This window comes from Chenopodium album, chromosome 2 (assembly GCF_948465745.1).
Source record: "Chenopodium album chromosome 2, dcCheAlbu1.1, whole genome shotgun sequence".
Classification (NCBI taxonomy): Eukaryota; Viridiplantae; Streptophyta; class Magnoliopsida; order Caryophyllales; family Amaranthaceae; genus Chenopodium; species Chenopodium album.
In genome coordinates this window covers 58,213,303-58,237,186 of record NC_137835.1, presented here as the reverse complement: position 1 = coordinate 58,237,186, position 23,884 = coordinate 58,213,303, and the positions used below count along the sequence as shown (strand labels likewise).

General features: G+C 37.8%; 1 protein-coding gene and 1 non-coding gene across 23 annotated transcripts; both read right to left on the bottom strand.

Moving 5' to 3' along the window:
• Nucleotides 1-2,922: 2,922 nt before the first annotated feature.
• Nucleotides 2,923-7,020, bottom strand: LOC145598829 (uncharacterized). Of its 22 annotated transcripts, XM_081655233.1 has the most exons (7): nt 6,044-7,015; nt 5,779-5,792; nt 5,574-5,651; nt 5,324-5,423; nt 4,413-4,442; nt 4,242-4,318; nt 2,923-3,234 (listed from the first exon to the last, which is right to left on the bottom strand). In XM_081655233.1, exons 4-7 carry the CDS (start codon nt 5,416-5,418, stop codon nt 3,101-3,103), a joined length of 336 nt encoding a protein of 111 aa, XP_081511359.1. In that variant the 5' UTR covers nt 5,419-5,423; nt 5,574-5,651; nt 5,779-5,792; nt 6,044-7,015; the 3' UTR covers nt 2,923-3,100. The 22 variants fall into 22 exon arrangements, 4 of the variants coding, with proteins under 4 accessions (XP_081511359.1, XP_081511352.1, XP_081511370.1 ...); XM_081655226.1 differs by having other exon boundaries at nt 5,574-5,792; XM_081655244.1 differs by having other exon boundaries at nt 5,329-5,423; nt 5,574-5,792; nt 6,044-7,012.
• Nucleotides 7,021-16,294: 9,274 nt separating this feature from the next.
• LOC145608050 (small nucleolar RNA R71) lies at nt 16,295-16,400 on the bottom strand. The gene has a single exon (XR_014105708.1). It is a non-coding gene; the product is annotated as a small nucleolar RNA R71 (small nucleolar RNA).
• Between the last annotated feature and the right edge of the window lie 7,484 nt (nt 16,401-23,884).

Genomic DNA, 23,884 nt, shown 5'->3' with positions numbered 1-23,884 from the left:
TGATATATGTTTATTATGATTTAATTAATAAGTTTTTCACAATTATAAGTTTATTCGCTTAATTAATATTTATCTTTAAAGTTGTTTTCTAACTATCATAAATATGTTGTTCTGGTGTTGTTTAAGGAAAGAGCTCTTAGGGCTTTGAACAATAGAGTAAGTTGAATTCTAATATAGTTGGTTGATTAAATATGTATTTTTAAGAGTGTTATATATTGTGTATATGTAAACATGGAATGCACGATAATTCATTTTCTTACTACTTAATGACTTTTAATTTTACTAATTAATAATAATCTCTCTCTTTCTTTTTGATTTATCTCCTTCCTAACTTTGTCTAAATGTTCCCACTTTTTTTTAATGGCTTTGAAAAATTTTGGTTCACTTGCTCCCATTTCACTCGTTTCATTCTTCCTTTATTGGCCCAAACTCTTTCTCTCCCTCTCTTTCTTTCTTTCTTTCCTAATTCTTCTTGTCCTTATTCCATTCTAAAAATGAGCTTTTAAAACTATAGGTTGCACTTTCTCCCTCTCTTTCTCTCTCTCTCTCTCCCCTGAGCCATCTATCTGTCTATCTCTCCCAGCTTCTCTTGATCTTCCTTTTTCTTCTAGCCTCTTTCTTTCTCTCTTTATCACTCTATATCTCTTTCCTAGCCCCCTCTCTCTATTTAATTCACGAATTTTTTTCGATCTTTCGACCTCTTCAATTCTATTTCTCTTGCCCTCGTTCTCTCTCTATCTCACTATATTTTTCCTCTTTCTTTTTCTATTTCTCTCTTCTCGATCTTCCAGATCCTCTTTCCTATCTATTGGCTCCTTTCTCCCAACACTTCTTTAACAATCTCCGACATGTCCTTTACTCTTAGCTCATGGCTTGTCTTTTATTTTTCTGTTTTAGCTTGCCTTCTCTCTCTTTTAAAGCACCTTTCTCTCTCTTTCATATATAGCACCTTTCTCTCTCAGCCTCCCTTTAATTTTCTTTTCTAGCACCTTCATCTCTTAACCCTATTTATTTCTTTCTTTCTCTCTCTCTCCTAGCACCTTCGTCTCCTAACCCTCTCTTTCTCTCGGCATTGCCTTCTCTGTCTATTTGTTTGTCTCTTTTTCTCTCTTGACCCTTCTCTCTCTCCCTCTATTTCTCTCTCGACGTATCTTTTCTCGCGCCCCTCTCTTCCTATCCCTCCTCTTTTTTTCTCTCTCTCCCTCTCCTATTTCTTACTCCCTATCTTTTTTTCTCTCATCTCTCGTGTCTGTCCTACTCCTCTCCCCTTTCCTACCTCCTATCCTCTATCTTTCTAAAGCTATCTATAACTATGGTTGTACAAATATAAAAAAAACATTTACTCATGAATCTAACACGGTTATATCATAATGTTGATAAATTTATTCTAAAGGTGACTCTAATCAGTTTGATGCCTCAATTGTCACAAAAGCACATTGTTTAATTAATAACATTTATTGATTACTGAAAAAAGATTGTCTAAATCTAGTTGTCGAAATCTACTCCTCCTATATTGTTATCTCTTTTTCTCCTTCCCTTTAGCTTTCTCATCTTTAACTCGTCTTTTATTATTTCGACCATTTTAGAAAGTTTCTAAAAAGTATTGTCAACTCCTTACTCAATTACACTCTATAAAGTATTATATGTCTTTCGTTCCTTTAATTCTCAAAACTCTCTATCTTCCTATTCTTTTTGCTCCTTTGTACTGACTTCATAACTTATAGGTATCTCTTTCTCTCTCTCTCTCTCTCAATAGGTTTTCTTGAGTGTTTCTCCCTTTCACCCTCTTATCTACAGTCCTACATTCTCAATGGTTACTTCTTACCCAATTATACTCTAAAAAGTATTATTTGTCTTTCGTTCCTTTAATTCCCAAAACTCTCTATCTTCCTATTCTTTTTGCTCCTTTGTACAGACTTCATAACTTATAGGTGTATCTCTCTCTCTCTATCTCTCAATAGGTTTTCTTAAGTGTTTCTCACCTTCACCCTCTTATCTTCAGTCCTACGTTCTCAATGGTTACTTCTTACTCAATTACACTCTCAAAAGTATTATTTGTATTTCGTTCCTTTAATTCCCAAAATTCCGTATCTTCCTATACTTTTTGCTCCTTTGTAATGACTTCATAACTTATAGGTATCTCTCTCTCTCAATAGGTTTTCTTAAGTGTTTCTCACTTTCACCCTCTTATCTACATTCCTACATTCTCAATGGGTTTTTAGATGTCCTTGACTCTTACCCTAAATTTTGATTGAGAAAAAGAGAGTAACAATTTTACAACTACATATCTTCTTTAACTTTCTTTACTTTCACTATGGGGGTGTTTGGTAAGTGGGAATTGAGGGTGGGATTGGGAGTTTTAATCCCAATATAAAAAATAAGCCTTGTTTGATTGGTGGGAATCGGAATAAAAAGGGGTTTGTGAATGGGTTATTTATAGGTGAATTCCCACCCTTTTATTACCTAGTGAGGGTAGGCAATAAATGAATGGGAATGGGAATGGGAATAGGAAGAAAAATGAGATTTTTTTCCATTAATGAAAAGAATTAAATAACAATCTTAATGAGGGTATTTTGTAAAATTGTTATTTATGTCCTATATATTCCCATCCACTATCCAAACAAGGTATTAGCATATTTTTATGTGTTCCCATCAATTAATTCCCAAATCCTATTCCCACCTTTCAATCCCCAAACTCTCATTCCCACAATCCAAACGCCCCGTATATGTTTTCATCAAATCCCCAATCAGTATATGATTGCCCAAGGAAAAGTGAACAATTACCGAAATAACTTGTAAGAACTCTACATCAATAAGAAACTGAGAGCAGTACAATGACTTTTGATCATCTCATTTTTCAACATAATATTCTCGTATTATACACGTTGAGATTCATCCAACATTCCAACAAAACAACGAACGAATAAAGAAATTGAAGTTATATGGTCAGTAAACCTATACTGTACAAGTATACATGATTTCTATGAAAATTTCTTATAGAAACATGCATTTTGGTCAAACCATTTTGCCCTCATAAGAATGGTTTCTAATTTTCTATTAACATTTTTATACAGTTTGTCTACTTGTAGAAACATGCATTTTAGTCAAACCAAAAGTTGAAAGCACTCCTTGTAGACTTCAATATACAACTTCCAGTCTGAGATGAAGAATCACCATCCTTGACATTGTTATGGCCCTTCAAGGGTGAGTTCGTATGACTGTGAGATTCCATCCCTAATTGCAGACTACATCAAATGACTGCAGTTATAAAGGATATACTTACCAATATAATAAATAATAGACAAGCGCAATAATATAATCCATAAACCTCAACTCCTCAATTAAGACAATTTTTCTTGATTGTGTAGACTGGTAAATGAAAAAGATAACCCATGGTCGTTGGTGACAAGATATGATATAAATAAATAAATAAACCACACCACCACCGGTAATTGGAAAAGAAGGTTTTATGTTTATTGAAAATAAAAATATAGAGTATTTTCACAAAATCTACATCGTTCCTAGGTTCAAGGAATTCAAAAACATAAAACAGGATAATAGTGTCATAAATTAAACCATTATAGCTTTTTCTGCTGAAACAACTTGCTTGGAAATCCAAATATCTTGATTATCTCTCTTTCTTTGCTTTTCATTAAGGCAAACCAGTCACCAAAGCCATTTTCAAATGATGAAATACAAATGCATATGAAACTTATCCACCAAAGCTGTTGTAAAATAACGAAATAAAGATAGACATGAAATCAACAAGAGGATATTCAGAGCCGTCAACAGGTAGAGAAAACGATATAAAATAAGAGAAGAGAGCAATCAAAAGCTTAATAGAATATACTTCTCATAAAGTCATAAGCTAAGTAAGAGAAGTTTATTTCAAAGTAAATTCTTAACTACATTACAACAGTAGCTGCAGGTCACCAACCTTTTTTGAGTGGGTTTCATCTTGATTGAATTCAAAAGGAGAGGAGCAGATCAGATGTGTTGTATAAGATCTTAGTTCTAGCAGACACTAAGGATTAAGCAATAACATCAGGGTTAAGCAATAACTATATAAGATTGCAGCATTAATCAATTTTGGACAAACATTTCATTACTAAATTTTATAAATCAGCTCAATAAATCTTGGAAACAAGCACAGTTCAAACATATGAATAAGTAAAAAATTAAAGTGACTTTCATAACTTTTATTGAAAGCATGTTGAGCAGAAGAGTCTCACGACTCTCACCTATATTAGCAGCACAAATTGCAGAACCAGGGCCAGGTGATATGACGATATTATCAAAGGCTCTTTCCTCGTATAAGCTGTAGTACGCTACTTCTCATGTTACCGTTTATAAACAACAATGATTCATTTTCATTTCCATAAAGAATATAGATACAATCCGCAGAAACAAACCTTCGCATTTGCTCCAGCAGCCCTGACACTCTAACAGTGAGAAGAAGGCAGCAACAAACAATAAACCAAAACAGAAAAAAATCAGTCAAATAAGCCGATATATTCTTCAGTAATTGATTTCAACAAATAGACTCTCATCACAAAATTTGAACCAATCCAAAATTACAAGAGCAACCAATTAATAGTAATCTGAAATTGAACAATACAAAAACAAATTCCGCAAATTGATTATTATTGATTGTGATAAACAAACACACAAAATCCACCTCCAAAATCACTCATAATTTCATAACTCAACACCAAAAAACAAAACAACTCAAAAAAGTACGCTCCCTTCATCATCAAGAAGACTCTAGATTCACTAACAGATGCAGTAGGAGTGAGATGAAAGAGTACGAGGTTGGTGTTGATAAAAGAGATTTTCTTATGGTATTGATTGACATATTCACTAACCTGCGAATATCTTAAGCAACAACTTCAAGCTCAGGGTGTTGATGAAAGAGTACGAGGTTGGTGAGCAAGGGACATCACCGGAAATTCCGAGTAATTGGAATTGGTATGGTTGCTGTTCCACTGTCGTGTACACAGACTTCTAGAATTTTTTATTTTTTCCAATTGCTTGAAATTGGAGGGCGGTATAAAGTCGAGTAAAAAAATAAAAATACACCCTAATTTGTTCAAAATTCCAAAGAAACTTGATAATTATTTTCAAATCCAAGTACAATAACAACCTAATTCGATTAACAATGAAATGCTAGATCGAGAAATGATTTTTGATGATTAAAAAACAAACATCTAAATTACAGAATCTGAGCAAAAGCCCTAGAAAAAAATTACAGCCTAATTTTCCAGAAATGAGCAAGTTTTACATATTTCTATTCAACCACATCAAATTGAAGGAGAGAAAATACCTTACAAGTTTATGAGTTTCATCAAATTGATGGCTATTATTTCTGGCGCCGTTCATCGCAGTTTCTCTCCTCTTTTTCCCTTTCTTAGGTTTCATCACCACTCATTCATTTAAAAATAGTTTGAGTTATTAATCGAATTTGAGAAAATTAATTAAGAAGCTTAATGAAGAAACGTAGCAAAAAAAAGGATTACTGTTAAAAGATTGTCAAAATTGATATTAGATGATTATAAAAAGGATAGAGATCTTACCTCAAGAAGCTTCTTTAATGGAGGAAATTGAAACACAATCTCAGACTGAACGGGAACCTCGGAGACGGCGGGCCGAAACTGGAGGAATCGAATTCACAAGAGAGGAGTGGTAATTGATCAGCTAATTCAAAGAAAAAAACTAAACTCAAAAACTGCTCCAATGGTAAGTTTAGAGAGTGAGTGTGAGAGAGATTCGGAATACCACCTCCACCATGAATCCTGGTAACAAAGAAGAAGTCATTAGTTCATACCACATTAATTCAGCTTGTCATGCATCAATTTTCACATAATTCCATTAGCTTAATTTGCATAACTTAATTCCCATAGCTCAATTCCCAAATCACGACATCCTATTAAACCGAATTCCACCAGAAATGATTCTGGATATTTTTTTAAAAAAATTGAATTACAAATGGGGTTTTTGTTATTTTAGTTGGTAGTTTAATATTAAGAAAGGAGTAGAATTATACCTGAAAATCGGAGAAAACGACATCAAATATCATCTTCCACAAGCTCCCATAACCATCGTCGAAGGGATGATAGGTGGTTTTGAGCTCATTGCCATTGTTGTTGAAGCAGTGGCGGATCCAGGAATTGTACCTAGGGGATTCGAATTTTATCAAACACCCAATGTCCGAATGCACGGATATAAATCGGGTATTCAAGTATAAAATAAAGTGTTTAAATAAATACCAATACACAAGTACACAACACTACAATAATTAAAAAAATTGATGATTTTTTAGATTTATTCCAAAAATGCTCCAAACTTTTTATGTGGTCACAGACTACAATAATTAAAAAAAATAAAATTCAGGAGTACTAAACTGCCCAATTAAAGTTAACAATATAACAAAACAACAAACAAAAACTCACAAACAACATATTCAGTATTAAATTAACATTATACAATTGAAAAACAATATATAATTGACAATAATTCAATTCATTAATCAAACAACTACAACAATTAACAAATTTACACTTAAAAGAAAAAGATTAAAATTAAGAAATTCGAAGAGCTATGCTGCCATGGTAGATTTTTTATTAAAAAAAAAAAAAACAAAGAAAACAGGGAAGATGAAAATTGAGAAATTCGAAGAAAATTTCAGGCAATTAAGACATGGGTTTTGTAGACATGGGTCTTCTTTCAGAAATCAATGAAAACACAGATTATTTTAGGAGAGAGTAAAGAAAGAGAAACTGAGGAGTAGGATAAAAAAAAAGGAGAAAATTGAAAAGAAAAAAAAAAAACTTAGAATGCATCTAATGTCTATACTAAGTTTCGAACACAAGACCTTTTGTCCAAAGCTAATTAATCTATCCAACTGAGCTGCGCGGTTAACTTGTTGTATGATTGTTTTGAATATTATTTATATAGTTTTTCTGTTAGTTTTTTTAAAAAAACCCATTTTTTCCCGGATCTAACGGGGTTCAGTTGAACCCCCTGAACCCCCGCTAGATCTGCCACTGTGTTGAAGGAAGACATATTTTCTCTCTCTAGCTTTCTCTCTCCTTGTTTCCATAAATGCTCTAGCTTTTTTTTTGAGATGAGAAGAAAGAGAGCTAAGGGAGTAGGCAAGGGAAGTCGGTGAAAAAGCGCTCAAGCTGTCAAGCATGAAGCATCAACCAATTAGAATAAAGGGCAATTTCGGAATTCCATTAATTTCGGGGGTGTTTGTGTAATAACTCCAAAAGTTACTATTACTAACTTCCCATTTTTATTAAGGGTTATAGATGTTCTGTTCGGGGTAATAACTCAATTTGGGCTTAATAATTATTATTTAATGGGCTGATTAATTTTAGTGTTCGACGTTCTCTTCGGCTTGGTTGTGTTCTTCTATGGCTGATTGATTGTAGGCTTTACAGAATGCTATCATAAGTTAATGAGGAGTTAATTAATTGTTGTTACTGCGAAATATTATGATTGAAATTCTAATGTTCCTATCCTATCCTATTCTAATTAATCGTAATTTATAGTTGTTTTGTAAAAGCAGAAATTATTGTTTTTCTAATCGTAATTCTGATGATGAACCTTGGTTCTTTACGTTTCAATTCAATTAGTTCGTTTAGTTAGTATGTTTAGGGGTGATGTTAGAGTGGTAATCAGAACTATGCGTGTGGATATTTGTTATGTGGATCCTAGCTTCAGTTGCACGTTCTCTTATACTGTACAATTCGTACTGAACGCTTTGCCCCTGTAGACGTTGTACTACATTTACAACTCTGTTTGCCACTGTGGAATTGGTACTATATTAATATTAAAATTGCAGTTTTTCTTGGGGGTAAAGGCGGTGATGTTAGGGTTGAGAATTTGATGTTTTTTTATCTCCTTCTTGTGTATATATGTTCAGAGGGAGCTATAAATTGGGTTCAATGTGTTTAGGAATTCTGCTCAGCGAGAAGCTAAGGCTCCTAATTCAGAGTAAACAGTAGTGTAAGCTTTTAATTCTTCATCTTGAAATTGGTTAGTTTATTTGTGGAGCGTGTTCTATTGTAGATGATTAATAATTTCTTTCATGAATTTCCTTTTTTTGGGAACAGTTTAATGGAGTTGTTTACATAGTTGGTGGATGCTGTGACTTGTTCATAACTTTAAAATCATTATTTGCTTTACAATTATGGCTGTGCATGTGATTGTTAGGAGTGGGTATGTGTATAAATGCTTATAATTGGTATGGGATGGTATTAATATTTCCTTCCGAGGGAAGGGGTGATAACATTCTTGTTTGTTCTTATGTTGACTTATTATTATTTGTTTTGTTGAGAGATTAAGATATATAAGGGTTTGGGATTGTTAGGGGGTTATTAATCTGTGTGTTATTTGCAATTTTGCATGCTCAATCCTGTATGTTTACTTTACTTTTAAAAGACATTTGCCTCTGTAGGTTAGTTCCTTAGATTATTTTCTTTTAGGGTAAAATGAAATTCATTGTTTATATGTGTGCCTATTCAAAACTCATTTTGTTTAATTTAGGGTTTCATTTGTTGTTTTTGTCAGGTGCTTTTGAAGCCTTTTTGTGTTGTTATTATTGCAATCGGCTATTTTTTGGGTGTGCATCGTGGTTGGTCAGGTAAAGTGCTTCGCTATTGTTATGTGATTTAACATTTTGTTGTTGTTCATTGGTTTGGGTGATTTATCAGTTCATTAGGGTAGAGAAATTTGTGTATGCTTCGGTACGTTCTGCTACTGGAATTGTGTATGCTATGCGCTGTGATTTGGTGATGTTAAGTGTTGGGGTTTGGTGAGTCCGACTCACCGCGGAAACACCCCAACCCAAAGAACCACTCGCAATTAATAAAACCATAAAGCATAACAAATAAACATAAAAGGATAAAATCGGAATTTACCTTTGAAGCGTGTTTTGCCCTCAAAGTCGGGCTCTTACTTGAAAGCTTAAGCTCCGAAAATACGAGAGCCTCCTACGGAAATCCACCCACAAAAACTAATAGCGAATTTTAGGTCCGTTACCTCGAGGATAGCGAGGTCCAACCAAAACCCGAGTATTATATGAGTTTAAGAGTTTTTGCTAATGCAATGCTCTATTGAACTCCTACTCAAGCAAGGAATTCTCAAGCCATGCTTTGGCTATTTATAAGGAAGGATAGCTTGTGAATTCCATTCATCTTTTAATGTGGGACTTTTCACAAAAAGATCCCACATGGAAAGATTGATAAATTCAATCCTTAGTTAAATTAACCAAGGAACAAGTAACAAGTGTCACATGGTTAGGTGAGGACCACTTTCCCATTTGGTCCCCAAGGCATTTCACATGCAATGTGTCACCCAACCTTGAGCCCCAAGTTGGGTTCGGTTGGGCCATTTTATTTTCGCCCGTGTCCATGACCCATCGTCCCGGGTCCACGGCCCTTGCCACATGTGTTTCCACGTAGCACGCTGCCTACGTGGCACGCTGCCACTTGGTGGCTACCACTAGGTGGCTGCCAACGTGGCGGCTTCCACTTGGCGGCTGCCAACGTGGCTGCCACGTGTGCTGCCACATGGTGTTTTTCCATGTGTGTTGCCACGTGGCACACTCCTATTGGGCGCGCTTTCCTAGCCTTTTGAGTGGCAAGGATTTTACTTGTTACTTGAAGCATTTTCCCGTCTCGCCAAATCCTAAATTTTGGCTCTACATTTGAGATTCTCAGACGCTCGGTTTCGACGCTCCAAGCTCGAATTACCAACGTCTAAATATTTAATACTCGGGCGACGAATTAATTTCTTCCGAATTAATTTTTCGAGTCGGTTCGTTTACTGCTAAAGGTGTGACCCGAAGGGTTCAGTCAAGATTAAGCTGTAATATTAATTATGCATTAATATTACTGATCGGAAGCGGCCTCCACCTAAGCATTCCGATCACTTGACCTTACTGAATATATTAGCTTTCTAATAATTCTGAACCCACTAACGGAATAGTACACTTGTTCGTAGGACACCATTCATTTCAATCTCCGGACAAGTGCGCAGTTAGTGTACAACCTTTTTCCTATGTCGCTTAATGTCTCTTCATAAACTATAAGGTAAGATTATTTTGTCATCCTCATTACGTCCAGAAGTGTTTCTCGATTCTGAGTCTCACTGTCAATAAACAGATGATTTCTAAAATCCATCCGAGCACGGCCATGCATTTTCACAGTCTCGCTCTACGAGAGGCCTTGTATACAACAAAGACATCTTCCCTATTTTAGCTCGGACATTCCCAGTCTTGTACTGTAGCTCATCTTACTGAGAGGACGTAGCCGCCCGAGTGTTGCCGTTATAATCCCCTATTACGGCAGACGTTTGACAACATCAAAGCGGACTAGTACTCAAACAAGAGAACTTAATTACAATACTCATGGTCAAGGAAATAGGTTCTGATAGCCATAATGAGAAGTATACTTATGACGATTTTTAATCTCTTAAAGTATTTTCATAGGTCGATCCAATATGGTTCTAAACCAATACCCGTGCAAATTATTTATGACATTCACGCCCTCGTAGCACATGAAACGGTGCTATAAATCAGACTACACACTAATCTCAATTGGTCATTAATCGTCCATCGTTTAAATGACCTCGCCGATTAGGAATAATTTTCGATTATAATATTCAATGTTCACTTAATAGGTGTTTCCTTACCAAGACTGGCCTTGATACCCTATTTCGAATATTCCAAGAATCGAATGGACTCATTATTTAATTCTAAACCACAATTAAATAACAAACGGAGTGATAAAATTGCATGAAATTTTAAATTACTCCAAAACCTGAATGGTTCATCTTATGATAAATGGTTTTTTTGAATGTTTTAATGGTATCACTCTGTATAAAACATTATATAAATCACACCCAAATCTAATATGCTTGATTTCTTTCATGCAATTGTGAATGTTGTTGTTCACTCATTGCATAGGTTTAGTTATAATTACTTTGCTAATCTTAGCATCTTCATTACTGATCAGTTTCATAATAAGATGATAAAATTTGAGAGTGTCATGGATTATATGTGATTTAGGATTTCTTGTCCAAGTGATGGATCCCACTCATTTTCATGATTGAGACCTTCAACTTGACAACCTACAATCATTAACGTTCAACAACGAACTTTCCATAGAATATCTTCTTTATTATCGCCATTAAGGCAACAATATTCTCAACATATATTTTAGTAGACTTCCTGATGATGCTTTGCTTGGGTTTCACTCCAAACGACTCACAATGATTTGGGATACCCTAATACCTTGTGATCATGGAAATTTTCCTTAATTTCCTGCACATTACACATGGATCCACGTCCATGTTACCATTCTCAAGCCACGACTTATTGTTAGCTCGTGCTTATAAACGACTTCCTTGTTAAGGATCTAATCCTTGTTAAGGTTTGTGCTTGCAACATCAATTCTCAATTCGTATTTGTTTCCACAAGTCAAGAACTCATCCTGTTACTTATCCAAGTACTATGGATGTTCTTGGCCATAATCTAACGATCTATTACATAGATTCAGGTTGATTGGTACTACATACATACTTCAGATGCTCTAAGAAAGTAATTCGTGCGACGATTCCATATCACAACGTACATGATGGATTAAATTGCAGAGTAATTCTCAATCTTATTCCATCAATTTGTCATTTTAGCTCATTCAGTTTCACTGAGTCTTTACTAAACAGTTTGCTGTGTGATATGGTTGAAAGTCTCTATTAGAGTCTTTCATGTTTAACTTAGTATTTAGCCTAGCTTATACTTAGTTCGAACATTTACTTAGTTTTATACATACCGGTCGAAAGTCTTTCAAAGTTTTTAAATTCATGTTTAACACGGTAAACTCCTTTACACGTTCAAACATTTTATTAAGTCTATACAATAGAACTTAATACCCAATACGTACTAAGTATCGTCTTTTGCTTGGTCCATTGTCGAAAATACTTTCAAATCTAAGCATTTAGCATTTGATAGTTATTTCCCAATAGAATTCGTAAACTTCTCGTTGGACCTTTAATTTTGCTCCCACTAAAATTCCACTACTAAAATTCGGCTAAATTGCGACCGTTTTTTACGACCGTCTGAAAAACGGTCACAAAATATGAATATTGCGACCGTTTTTATGCGGTCGCAATATTACGACTGCTTTGACAACGGTCGCAAATTTGCGACAGTTTTGCGACCGTTTTTAGCCTTTTAGACGATCGCTAGGACATTTGAACAATTAAAAATAATTTTAAATTAAAATAAATCGTTTGCGACCGTCAAAGACGGTCGTAAATGTCATAATCTGCGACCGTCAAAGAGACGGTTGTAAATGTCATAATCTGCGACCGTCAAAGACGGTCGTAAAATTCATAATCTGCGACCGTCATAGAGACGGTTGTAAATATCATAATCTGCGACCGTCTTTGACGGTCGCAAATGTCATAATCTGCGACCGTCACAGTGACAGTCGTAAATGTCATAATCTGCGACCGTCAAAGACGGTCGTAAAATTCATAAACTGCGACCGTCGTAAATATCATAATCTGCGACCGTCAAAGACGGTCGCAAAAAGCTTATTTCTTTATTAAAAAAAATCGGGTATAAAATGACACCATCTCAACCAACCCTAATTTACTACTCCGTATCCGGCCTCACGCCGCTCCTCTTTCTCTTTCTCTTTCCTCTCCTCTCTCCCATTTTCTTTCCTCTCTCCTCTAAATCTCTGATTTCTTTCCTCTCTCCTCTAAATCTCTGATTTCTTTCCTCTCTTCTTTCTCTTTCCTCTACTTCCTTTCTCTTTCTTCATCCTCCATCTCTTTCCTAAGAATTGAAGAATCAGAAGTTGATAAATTTGCTTGGTGTTGATGCCGACGCTTGCTATCACCTCCGCGCTGCTCGTCACGACTGCACACTCGAGCCACCGTCACGACCTCCACCATCACAAGAACGAACCTAAAACAAGTCAAGGTTTTCTAGCTCTGATATTTAAATTAGTTAGATTGTAGATCTAGTTTTATTGTTTCTAATTATTTCTGATTATGTATAATTGTTATATTGTAATTTTTGTTTATAAATTTTGAAAATTTTTCGTTATTATTTCATTTCGAATTTATGGGTAATCTTTTGTATTTTGTATAATTGTTTAATTTCGAATTTATGGGTAATCTTTTGTATTTTGTATAATTGTTTAATTTCGAATTTATGGGTAATTTTCTGTATTTTGATTGTTTTATTTCTGATTTTGTGGTTTTTTTTTTTTCAATTTTTGATAATTTTGTTGCCGGAGGTGGTGGGTACTGGGTAAGGGTGGTTTTGGGTCAGATCAAGTGTTTGGTGGGTAAAGGTGGTTTCGGGTGAGAGGCAGTTGGTGGTTGTGGGTTGAGGGTATTTCGGGTGAGAGGCAATTAGTTGTGTGTTGAGGGTGTTTCGAGTTGAGGTAAAGTGGCGGTGGTAGCTGTTTGGGTGGGCGGCGATGGTAGGTCTGTATTTTTTAGGGTGGTGGTGGTGGTTTGGGTGGGAAGTGATGGACTGATATGATGGTGGTGGGTAGTAGCGTTGGGTACAGTTGATTTGGGTGGTGGGATAACTGGTTGCGGGGTACAGGATGTGGGTGGGTTTTTTTCTTTTTTTTAAAAAACTTTTTAGCGACCGCCTTTAGCCATCGTTAATTCTTAAAATTGCGACTACTTATAAAAACGGTCGTAAATTTTAATTTTTGCGACCGTTTTCCTTGCGGTCGTTGAAAATATTAAAAACGGTCGCAATAAATCTACGACCGTCAAACGGTCGTAATAATTTTTTTTTGCGACCAAGGAAATAACGACCACCGCTTTACGACCGTTGACGGTCGCAAAAATGAATTGCGACCATTTTTTCTATTTTTTGCGACCGTTAGAGGCGGTCGCAAAAACCTTAATTTTTAGTAGTGTTCTTATTCATGAGAATTTCTATGTTTCTCCATAAGTCAATCTTCTTATTAACTTTATGAGAAAACGATGAGTGTCATTTATGGCACTCATAGGGTAGTCTTTTAGGATGATTTCATCTTCCTTTTTATGCTTTCTTATCTTATTTTTGGTCCTTTTTCCTTTAATTCCTTTCTTTCTTTCTTTCCTTGTGTTTTTCGTGTTTTCTTCGTGTTTTCCTTTTATTTGGTTCTTTTTCCCTTTTATTCCTTTTCGTTATTTTTTCTTGTAGGTACCTAGGATTTGTCTTTGCAAGGGAATCAAGATGAGCTATATTAACTATGCAAGGAGGAAATAGTCGGCTTGGAGAGGGCTCAGAGAGGGCATGTAGAGGGCATCAAGCCCTGCTAGTCTACCGCGGGCGCGGGTACTGAAGGCCGCGGGCGCGGGCTCATATGCACCAAATTGGCAGATTTCGACCAGGAACTCTCCGCGGGCTTGGCGCGGGCTTTCCGCGGGCGCGGCTAGTTTGGAGAGCCCGCTCGTACCAGAGAGTCCGCGGCCCTCTGATCACCCTTTGGGAGCAGGGGATTCGCCGCGCTTTTGCCGCGGGCGCGGGTGTTGCCCAGAAAGCCCGCAGAGTTTTTAATGGGTTCCGTACCCATTTTTCTGCGGGCACGGGGTTTATTGGAGAGGGCGCGGGAATCCCGTTTTTCTTCTTTGCCTATAAATACACTTGTAATTCCTTTTTGAAGTTAACTTTTAGATAATTTTCATTAGCTTAATTTTAGAGAGAGAAGTTAGAGAGAAGTTCTTAGTATTGGATTTGTATTTCAACATTGGATCAATTGTGCTTGGATTTCTTCATTTTCAATCATTAATGTTAGTAAGATTTTCTTCTTCTAGTTCATCTCTTACTTGATTGATTTAGTTTCATCTTTGATTGTTTTTATTGCTTGGATTTGAATTGGATATTGTAGTTGATATTGCTTTCTCTTGATTTTGATTTAGAATGATGATCAATGCTAATTCTAGTGATTTGTTCTTGAGTTACACCATGATTAGTGAGTAGATTAGTTGCTAGGGAGAAGGGGAAGCATGCTTGATTGATAATTTGTGCTAGTTGATGATCTTTGATTGATTGAATTGTTGCAATTAAATTGTTTGACATAGTTTCGCATGTGATTAATTAGATTAAGAGTGATCAACCTATAAGATTAATCTAGATTGAATTGCATTTCTTAATGACATGACCCATCAATTTGAGAATTGCTTTAATTGATTGAGTTTGATTGTGAATTTCCTTGATTAGCCATTCATAGTGACCCCTAGTTTGGCCTCTAGGAGATAGCTCTTGAACTCTCTTGATTGCTACTATTGTTTGTCCTTTGCAATGCTTGAATCAAACGAAGAAATTGTCGATTAGCACGATTATTGAATTAGCATGTGGAACCAATATCCCTAGCATTTAGCTTATTGAATTACTTGATTAGTCTAATTTTGCTATCATAACACCAACCATTTTCTTACTTCAATCTCCGAAATAGCTTGATTTAGGCTAAAGATAACACCAACTAACTCCTTTGGGTTCGACCCTATACTTACCTATACTTGTTTTAGGTTGGTTTAGGATTTTATAAATAGTGTTTGATTTTGGGATAGGAAATTAACGACTAGTTTATTCCTCTATCAAAATGGCGCCGTTGCCGGGGAGTGAAATTGGTGCTTAGCTTTAGTTGTTGAGTCTATTTCATTTTAATTGAAAAAAAAATACAAAAAGATTTTGTTTCTTAAGGCTACATTTGTAGCCGTGCTACTAATATTTTCATTGAGTTTTTCATGCATAGAGCTCGTGATCGATCCATTGTGCCTTTTGACCCGGAAATCAAAAGGACTCTTTCAAGGAGAAGAATTGCTAGTCGATCCTTTGAATTTAGTTCTTCAAGCGAAGACGGATTTGAAGAGGAACTAGGCATGGGATATCAACCAAGAGTTGCTTTGAAAGAATTGGGAGTTCCCGGTGCGTACAAGTTTGAGAGTGGAATTGCTCCACCTACAACACCGGCGAATGACTTCGAAATTAGGCCGGCTATGATCGCTTTGATCGAAAGAAGACAATATAGCAGAGCTAATAATGAGAGTTTGTTGAACCATCTCAAGGAGTTCGAAAAGTATTGCAACACTATCAAAGTGAACGGAGTTTCTCAAGAATTCACCCGGCTAAAGTTGTTTCCATTTTCTCTCATAGGCCGAGCCTTGGAGTGGTTGGATAAGGAGGTAAAGCCAAATTCCCTTCGAACATGGGACGAAGTCACCAAGGAATTCTTGTCCCAATTCTACCCACAAAAGAAAACGGCGAAGGCTAGAGCTTTGATTCAAGGGTTCAAGCAAAGACCTAATGAAAGCCTCTACGAAGCATGGGAGAGGTATAAAGAGTACCAAAGGGAATGTCCCCACCACGGAATTCAAACCTATCAAGTCATTCAAATTTTCTATGGTGGCCTAAGTCCTCAAGGCAAATCATGCCTTGATGGGGGTGCCGGAGGTCCCATAATGAATCGGACGGAAGAGGAAGTGGTGGACATTATAGAGGACGCGGTTAAGTACTATAGAGATTGGCAAGATGGTGAGAGGGATTCAACTAGCAAGAGTGGCTATTCGGTGTACTCTCTATAGACCATCTAAATGCGATCAACAACTTATCCTCACAAATGACAAACTTGGGGAAAGAAATGACCGCGATCAAGGCCAAGTTGGAAGGCTCCTTTTCTTCTCAAGCTTCGAATTCTCCCTCCCAATTTAAGGGGAAAGGTACCTTTTCTAAATCTCAACCCCCTCCCTTTTCAAATAATATGCCTAGTGGTTGCTTATTTTTTGATGCATGTGGATATTATGATCATGACTCTTGTAATTGCCCTCATGCTTCTCCGGAATGTGGTGATGATTTTGATAATAGTGAGAGTGAGCATGTGAATTATGTGTCAAATAATAATGTGCAAAGGTTTGATAATCAAAGAGGTCAATGGAATATGAATTACCAAAACCAAGGTAATTTTGACAACTATAACCAAGGTGGTGGTTATCGGAACCAAGGGAACCAAAGTTCTCGTGGCAACTATAACAATCAAGGTTATAGTAGTCAAAATCAAAACCAAAATTATGGTAATCAAAACCAAAGTTATGGAAATCATAACCAAGGTAGTGGAAACCATAATCAAGGTTACGGTCAAAATCAAAATAGGGGTAATTGGAACAATCAAGGTAGGGGCAATTTTCAAAATAATTCTCAAAGAAGTCCCCCACCCGGATTTGTTCCAAAGACTCAAGGTGAAAATTCCTATTCACAATCTTCTTCTTTTAGGACCAATTTGGAGGAAATAATTGAAAATCAAACCAAGTTGTTGAACACATATATGGCCGTTAGTGACAAGAAGTTCAATGAAATAATGACCCATAACAAAATGCTCGAAAACCAAATTTATCAACTTGCTAGTGCTTTGAAAGACCAAGCAAGCCCATCTTCTTTACCTTCCCAAGGCCTAGATCCCAATAAACCCATGAATGCTATTGTTACAAGGAGTGGTAAGGTTCTTGAGGAGAGATTGCCTAGGAGGAGTGATAACAAGGAGGTCCCCAAGGAAGTTTTGGTTGAGAATGAGGGAAGTAGAGCATCTTTAGATGAGGTTGTGGTTGAGACACCAAGAGAGGTGAGAGTAGAGAAAGAGATTGTGAAACCCAAGCTCCCTTATCCCCAAAAATTCATGAGACACAAATTAGATGAGCAATTTGGGAGATTTATTGATATGCTCAAACAACTTTACCTTTCTCTACCTTTCACCGACGTGATCAACCAAATGCCTAATTATGCCAAATTCCTCAAAGACATTTTGAGCGGAAAGAGGACTTGTGATGTTGTGGAGACAATCAATTTGACTTAAAATTGTAGTGCGATCATCATGAACAAAATGTCACCCAAGTTGAAAGACCCCAGAAACTTTTCCAACCCTTGTGCTATTAACAAGATGCAATTTGATAATGCCTTATGTGACTTAGGAGCTAGTTTAAGCTTAATGCCATATTCGGTTTATCAAAGACTTGATTTAGGGGAACTCTTACCTTCTAACATTAAGTTGCAACTAGCCGATAGGTCAATCAAGTTTCCAAAAGGTAAAGTGGAAGATGTTCCATTGAGGGTTAGGAAGTTTGTGTTCCAGGTGGATTTTGTTGTTTTAGAAATGGATGAAGATGCTACCATTCCAATTATTCTAGGTAGACCCTTTCTTGCTACCTCGGGTGCTATGATAGATGTAAAGTGTGCAAATATTTCCCTTAAGGTAGGAGATGAGGTCATAGAATTCGATTTGAATGAAAGCATGAAATATCCAAGTTCTTCTCTTGAAAATTGCATGATGATTGACTCTCTTGATCATGTTGTGTCTTCCATGCATGAGCACTTGCTCACCTCTAACGATGCTCTTGAGAATGTTTTGTTGAAAAATGACAAGCTAGGTGTACCATGCAAGGAGGTAGCATTGTATGAGGAATTGCTTAATGGAAGCATGGAGGAAGTGGATGAACAATTGTGCTTGAAGATCTCAAGCCATGAAGCTTTGCAAGCGGCCGCAACAAAAGAAGGTAAAGGTGTGCCTATGGTAGAGCTCAAACCTCTACCATCACACCTTAGGTATGAATTCTTAGGCCCAAATTCCACTTACCCCGTAATTGTTAGTGCATCCTTGAGCGAGATCCAAGCTCAAGAGTTATGTTGTGTCTTGAGAAAGCACCAAGGTGCTTTGGGCTATACTATCGATGATCTTAAAGGTATAAGCCCTGCTTTGTGTATGAAACACATAACGCTTGAGGAAGGCACCCTTCCTTCTATTGAACGACAAAGAAAGCTACACCCTCAAATGGGAGAGGTGGTGAAAAAAGAGATCATCAAGCTCTTGGATGCGGGAATCATATTCCCCATCTCAAGCTCTAGGTGGGTTTCTCCTGTTCATGTCGTTCCTAAGAAGGGGGGTATGACCGTAGTCAAGAATGAGAGTGGTGAGCTCATTCCAACTAGGACGGTCACCGGTTGGAGGAAGTGTATAGACTATAGACGTCTAAATACATCCACCAAAAAGGATCACTTTCCCCTTCCATTAATTGATCAAATGTTAGAGAGACTAACAAGGCACAAGTTCTATTGCTTCCTTGATGGCTATTCGGGATTTTTCCAAATTCCAATCCACCCCGAAGATCAAGAGAAGACAACATTTACATGCCCCTATGGGACCTTTGCCCATAGGAGAATGCCCTTTGGCCTTTGTAATGCCCCCACAACTTTCCAAAGGTGCATGATGAGCATTTTTGGAGACATGTTGGAGGAAGAAATGGAGTTATTTATGGATGATTTCTCCGTAGGTGGGGTTTCATTTGAAGAGTGCCTAGTTAATCTTGAGAAATGTTTGGCTCGGTGTGTAAAGGTTAATCTTGTCTTGAATTGGGAGAAATGCCATTTCATGGTAGAGGAGGGGATAGAGCTTGGGCATAAGATCTCTCATAAAGGAATAGAGGTGGATAAGGCCAAAATTGAGGTTACTGAGAAGCTTCCACCTCCAGTGAATGTCAAGGTAGTGAGATCATTTTTGGGTCATGCGGATTTCTATAGAAGATTCATCAAGGTTTTCTCAGTCATTGCCAAGCCCCTTAATGATCTTCTTCAAACAGATGTTGAGTTCGTTTTTGATGATAAATGCTTGGAAGCATTTAATAGATTGAAGAAGGCCCTAATCTCTACCCCCATTGTTCAAGCCCCAAGATGGGATTTACCCTTTAAATTGATGTGTGATGCTAGTGATTGGGCAATTGGAGGTGTTTTGGGACAATGTGTGGAAAAGAAGCTTTATGTGATTTACTATATGTCCAAGACACTAAATGGGGCCCAAAAGAATTACACAACAACGGAAAAATAATTCTTGGCCATTGTTCACTCTTTTGAGAAATTCCGGTGTTATTTGTTGGGTTCCAAGACCATTGTCTTCACGGATCATGCGGCTCTTAAGTATCTCTTTGCCAAGAAAGAGTCCAAGCCAAGGTTGATTCGTTGGGTGCTTGAATTACAAACTTTTGAAATAGAGATTAGGGATAAGAAGGGTGCGGAAAATGTTGTGGCGGTCCATCTTTCTCGCCTTGAGGGTGATCAAATTCATGATGATGGTCTACCAATTGAAGATAGAATGCTTGATGATGTCTTGTATGCCATTAAGGTTAAGGATCTCCCATGGTATGCCGACTTGGTGAACTTTCTAGCATGTGGGGAGTTTCCATCCTCTTTTTCCAAGAACCAAAAGAAGAAGCTCAAGAGGGAGGTAAGACATTACTTGTGGGATGAACCAATCTTGTATAAACGTGGGGTGGATGGCTTGCTTCGGCGTTGTGTCCCGAATGAAGAGGTGCCAAGTGTTCTAAAGATGTGCCATTCAGATCCAAGTGGCGGTCATATGGGAGTTTCAAAAACCGCCACTAAGGTTCTTCAATGTGGTTTGTGGTGGCCGCATCTCTTCAAAGATTCATGGGGCTTTGTAAAGTCATGCGACCGATGTCAAAGGGTTGGGAATATCTCCAAGAGGAATGAGATTCCTCAACAGCCTATTCTTGAATTAGAGGTGTTCGATGTTTGGGGGATTGAGTTCATGGGACCATTCCCATCTTCATATGGTAATCAATTCATACTTGTGGCTGTGGACTATGTTTCTAAATGGGTTGAGGCCATTGCCTCCCCTACTAATGACCACAAAGTAGTGTTGAAGTTGTTCAACAAAATCATCTTCCCAAGGTTTGACGTGCCTAAGGCTGTGATAAGCGATAACGGATCTCATTTTGTTCACAACGCCTTCCAAAAGATGTTGAGGAAACATGGAGTACATCAACGGTTCGACCTCCCATATCATCCTCAATCGAGTGGCCAAGTCGAGGTCTCCAATTGTCAAATAAAGCTCACTCTTGAGAAGGCGGTTGCAAGGAATAGAAAGGATTGGTCGGACAAGTTAGATGATGCTCTTTGGGCTTATAGGATGGATTTCAAGACGCCTATTGGTACCACTCCATATCGCCTTGTCTATGGCAAGTCTTTCCATATCCCGGTGGAGCTTGAACACCGTGCTTTATGTGCAATCAAAAAGATAAACTTTGATTTAGAAAGTGCGGGGGAGAAAAGGTGGTTGGATCTTCATGAGCTAGAGGAGCTTAGACTTGATGCTTATGACTGTGCTAGCACCTACAAAGCTCGTTCCAAAGAAGCTCATGATAAGCTTATTGAGAAAAAGGAGTTTTGTGTGGGTGATAAAGTCCTCCTCTGCCACTCGAGTATGAAGTTATTTCCCGAAAAGCTCATGTCAAAATGGAGTGGTCCTTTCTTGGTGAAAGATGTTTTTGCTAATGGTTCCGTGGAGATTTCTCCTTTGGATTCCTCATCTTCTTTCAAGGTTAATGGTTATCGGCTTAAGAAATATTTTGATGGAGTGTTTGTTGGTCTTATTCATAAAATGATTCTTTTCAAACCACCTTGAGTGGGGTGGTAAACGTCGAGCTAACGACGTTAAGCAAAAGCGCTTACAGGAGGCAACCCGGATTCTCACCTTTACTCTCTTTTCTTTCCTTTATTTTGTTTTTGGTTTTTTGTTGATTTTTGCTCTTGCCCTTCCTTGTTTTTTTGGTTTGTTTTGTAGGGTGCCTTCATTCATCATATATGGACTAAATGTGTTTGTTGAGGGTGATAAGAGGTTTTAGAGTGCAGGGGAAAGGGCACCCCGCGGGCTTGGAGAGGCCTCAGGTGCCCTTGCTTTCAACAAGTGGTAATCGGATCAGTAGCTCTCCGCGGTCTCTCCGCGGGCGCGGGTGCCTTAGAGAGAGCGCGGGGGAAATTCAGAGAGGGCGCGGCTAATTTTCTAAAAATTGGATCAGGAACTCTCCGCGGTCTCTCCGCCATCTCTCCGCGGGCGCAACAATTTTGGAGCAGGCGCGGGCGAATTAGAGAGGGCGCGACCCATGGTCAGGTATGAAATTTCCGGATTTTTCCAGAAACTCTCCGCGGTTGCTCCGCGGTCTCTCCGCGGGCGCGGCTTTATCGAGAGAGGGCGCGGGGATATGGGTTTTTAGTAGCCCGGTTCCTCTCTCTTTCTCTCTCCTTTCTTATTTTCCCTTTCACTCTTAATTTTCCCCATTCTCTCTCTTCCTCCTCTCAAACCCTAACCCCCAAATCATCTCTTTCACTCAATTTTACTCAAATTCACCCTTATTTTCTCTTAAACTTCCATCCAAACTTCCTTCATACTCCATTTTCATCAAGTTTGCTCTTCTTTCTCGTGGTTTTCTTCGGGAATTTCGAGTCTACTCGGTTTGGTGCTTGATTTGAGTCTTCAATCTTGGTATACTTCTCACCATTGTTTTATTTTTGTCAATTTCAATTGATTTTTATGCATTGGTTATGAGTGGCCTTGATTAAGCTTGAGTATGATGTTTTTAGTTGTTTGTATGGTGGTTTTGGAATTATTTTGGATGTTTTTGTGCTTCTTTTTGTGATAGATTGTTAATATTGTTGGTTGTTGTTGGATTTTTGGTTGTTTGTTTCTTGTAACAGGTACTTTGTAGTTTGTGGTGGTTTTGGGTGGTCTTGTGAACGGAGGTTTGTTCACTTTGGTGGTAGTGTTGAATTTGGGTGTTTTTTGTGATTCATTGTGTTGGTTGAACTTGAAACTATGGATTTGTTGAGGAGAGTTAAGAGTAGCAAGAGAAGTTCAAAACAATCCCCCGGCCAATCCTCTCGTGGCCAACCTTCAAACACCGAACCCCCTCAAAACCAAACTTCTCAAGATAATGCCCCACCTCCTCCTTTACCCGCTCTCAAATTTCATAACCGGGCTAAACACACCCCTATCTATAATAAAATGAAATCCTAGAAATTTAGACCGTCCCGCAACTATTTTCCCGAGGATATGGAAAAATTGGGTGTTGATGCCGATCTTAACATTTTGCTCCGTAATCTTGGTTTGGTTGAGTTTGTAAAGTCATCCCCCCGAACTTATTTGGAACCATGCATTGAATTTTTCTCCACCTTTGAGTTTAATATGACGGGGGATACCGACTATATCATCTCTTTTCAACTTTTCAATTCCAAGCATACCATGAACCTTGCGGAATTCAACAAAGCCCTTGGTTTCAACCTAAATACCGACATCTTTGAGCCCTTGGTTGCCCTTCAGAAGACCGAATACAATGAGGTTGCTTGGTGGAGATCCATATCTAGGAAGAAGTCGTTTGACTCTAAGGAATCGTTTGCTAGTGAGATTATTCACCCGGCTCTTCGTAGTTCTCCATCGGATTCTTGGGTATACAGTGTTTAGCAAGCAAGATCTTGGGAAGCTTTCGAGGGAGGAGATCTTGGTGCTTTGAATGGCTACAAGGCCGGATTTGGGGCCAAGGTTGAATTTTGGGTATCTTTTCATGAATTGTTGTAAATTGATCACAAATGGGAAGAAGACGGGTGAGATTCATTGTGGTGGTATGATTACTAGATTGGTGCATTATTTCAAGCAAGAGCGTTTCTTGAGGTCTTGCACTCCGATTGGAAAGAGTGAAGACATGTATTTGGATATGAAGAAACTTAACACCTTGCGCTTCATTTCTAAGACTAAGGGAAACGGTGGGTACTCTTGGCTAGTGCGTAATGTGCACCATTGTTTGCTCCCAAACCCGGCTGCCACCTCAATCACTCGAGAGGCTAGGATTGTTTGGAGGATTTCCGAGGATGATGAGAGGGTTGAGAATGTTATGGAGGAGGATGCTGGTGATGAGGATGATGATGGGCATGATGGTGAAGGTGAAGAAGGAGAAGGTGGTGAAGAAGAGGAAGATGAAGAAGAGCAACAACAACACCAATGGAAATTTCAGCATGAACAACAAC

Coding starts and splice junctions, on each gene's coding strand:
- LOC145598829 (XM_081655226.1), bottom strand. CDS start 5,418: ATGAAACCTAAGAAAGGGAAAAAGAGGAGAGAAACTGCGATGAACGGC. Junction 4,319..4,412: donor CTGCTGGAGCAAATGCGAAG/GTTTGTTTCTGC, acceptor AGCGTACTACAG/CTTATACGAGGAAAGAGCCT. Junction 3,235..4,241: donor AATTTGTGCTGCTAATATAG/GTGAGAGTCGTG, acceptor GTCTGCAATTAG/GGATGGAATCTCACAGTCAT.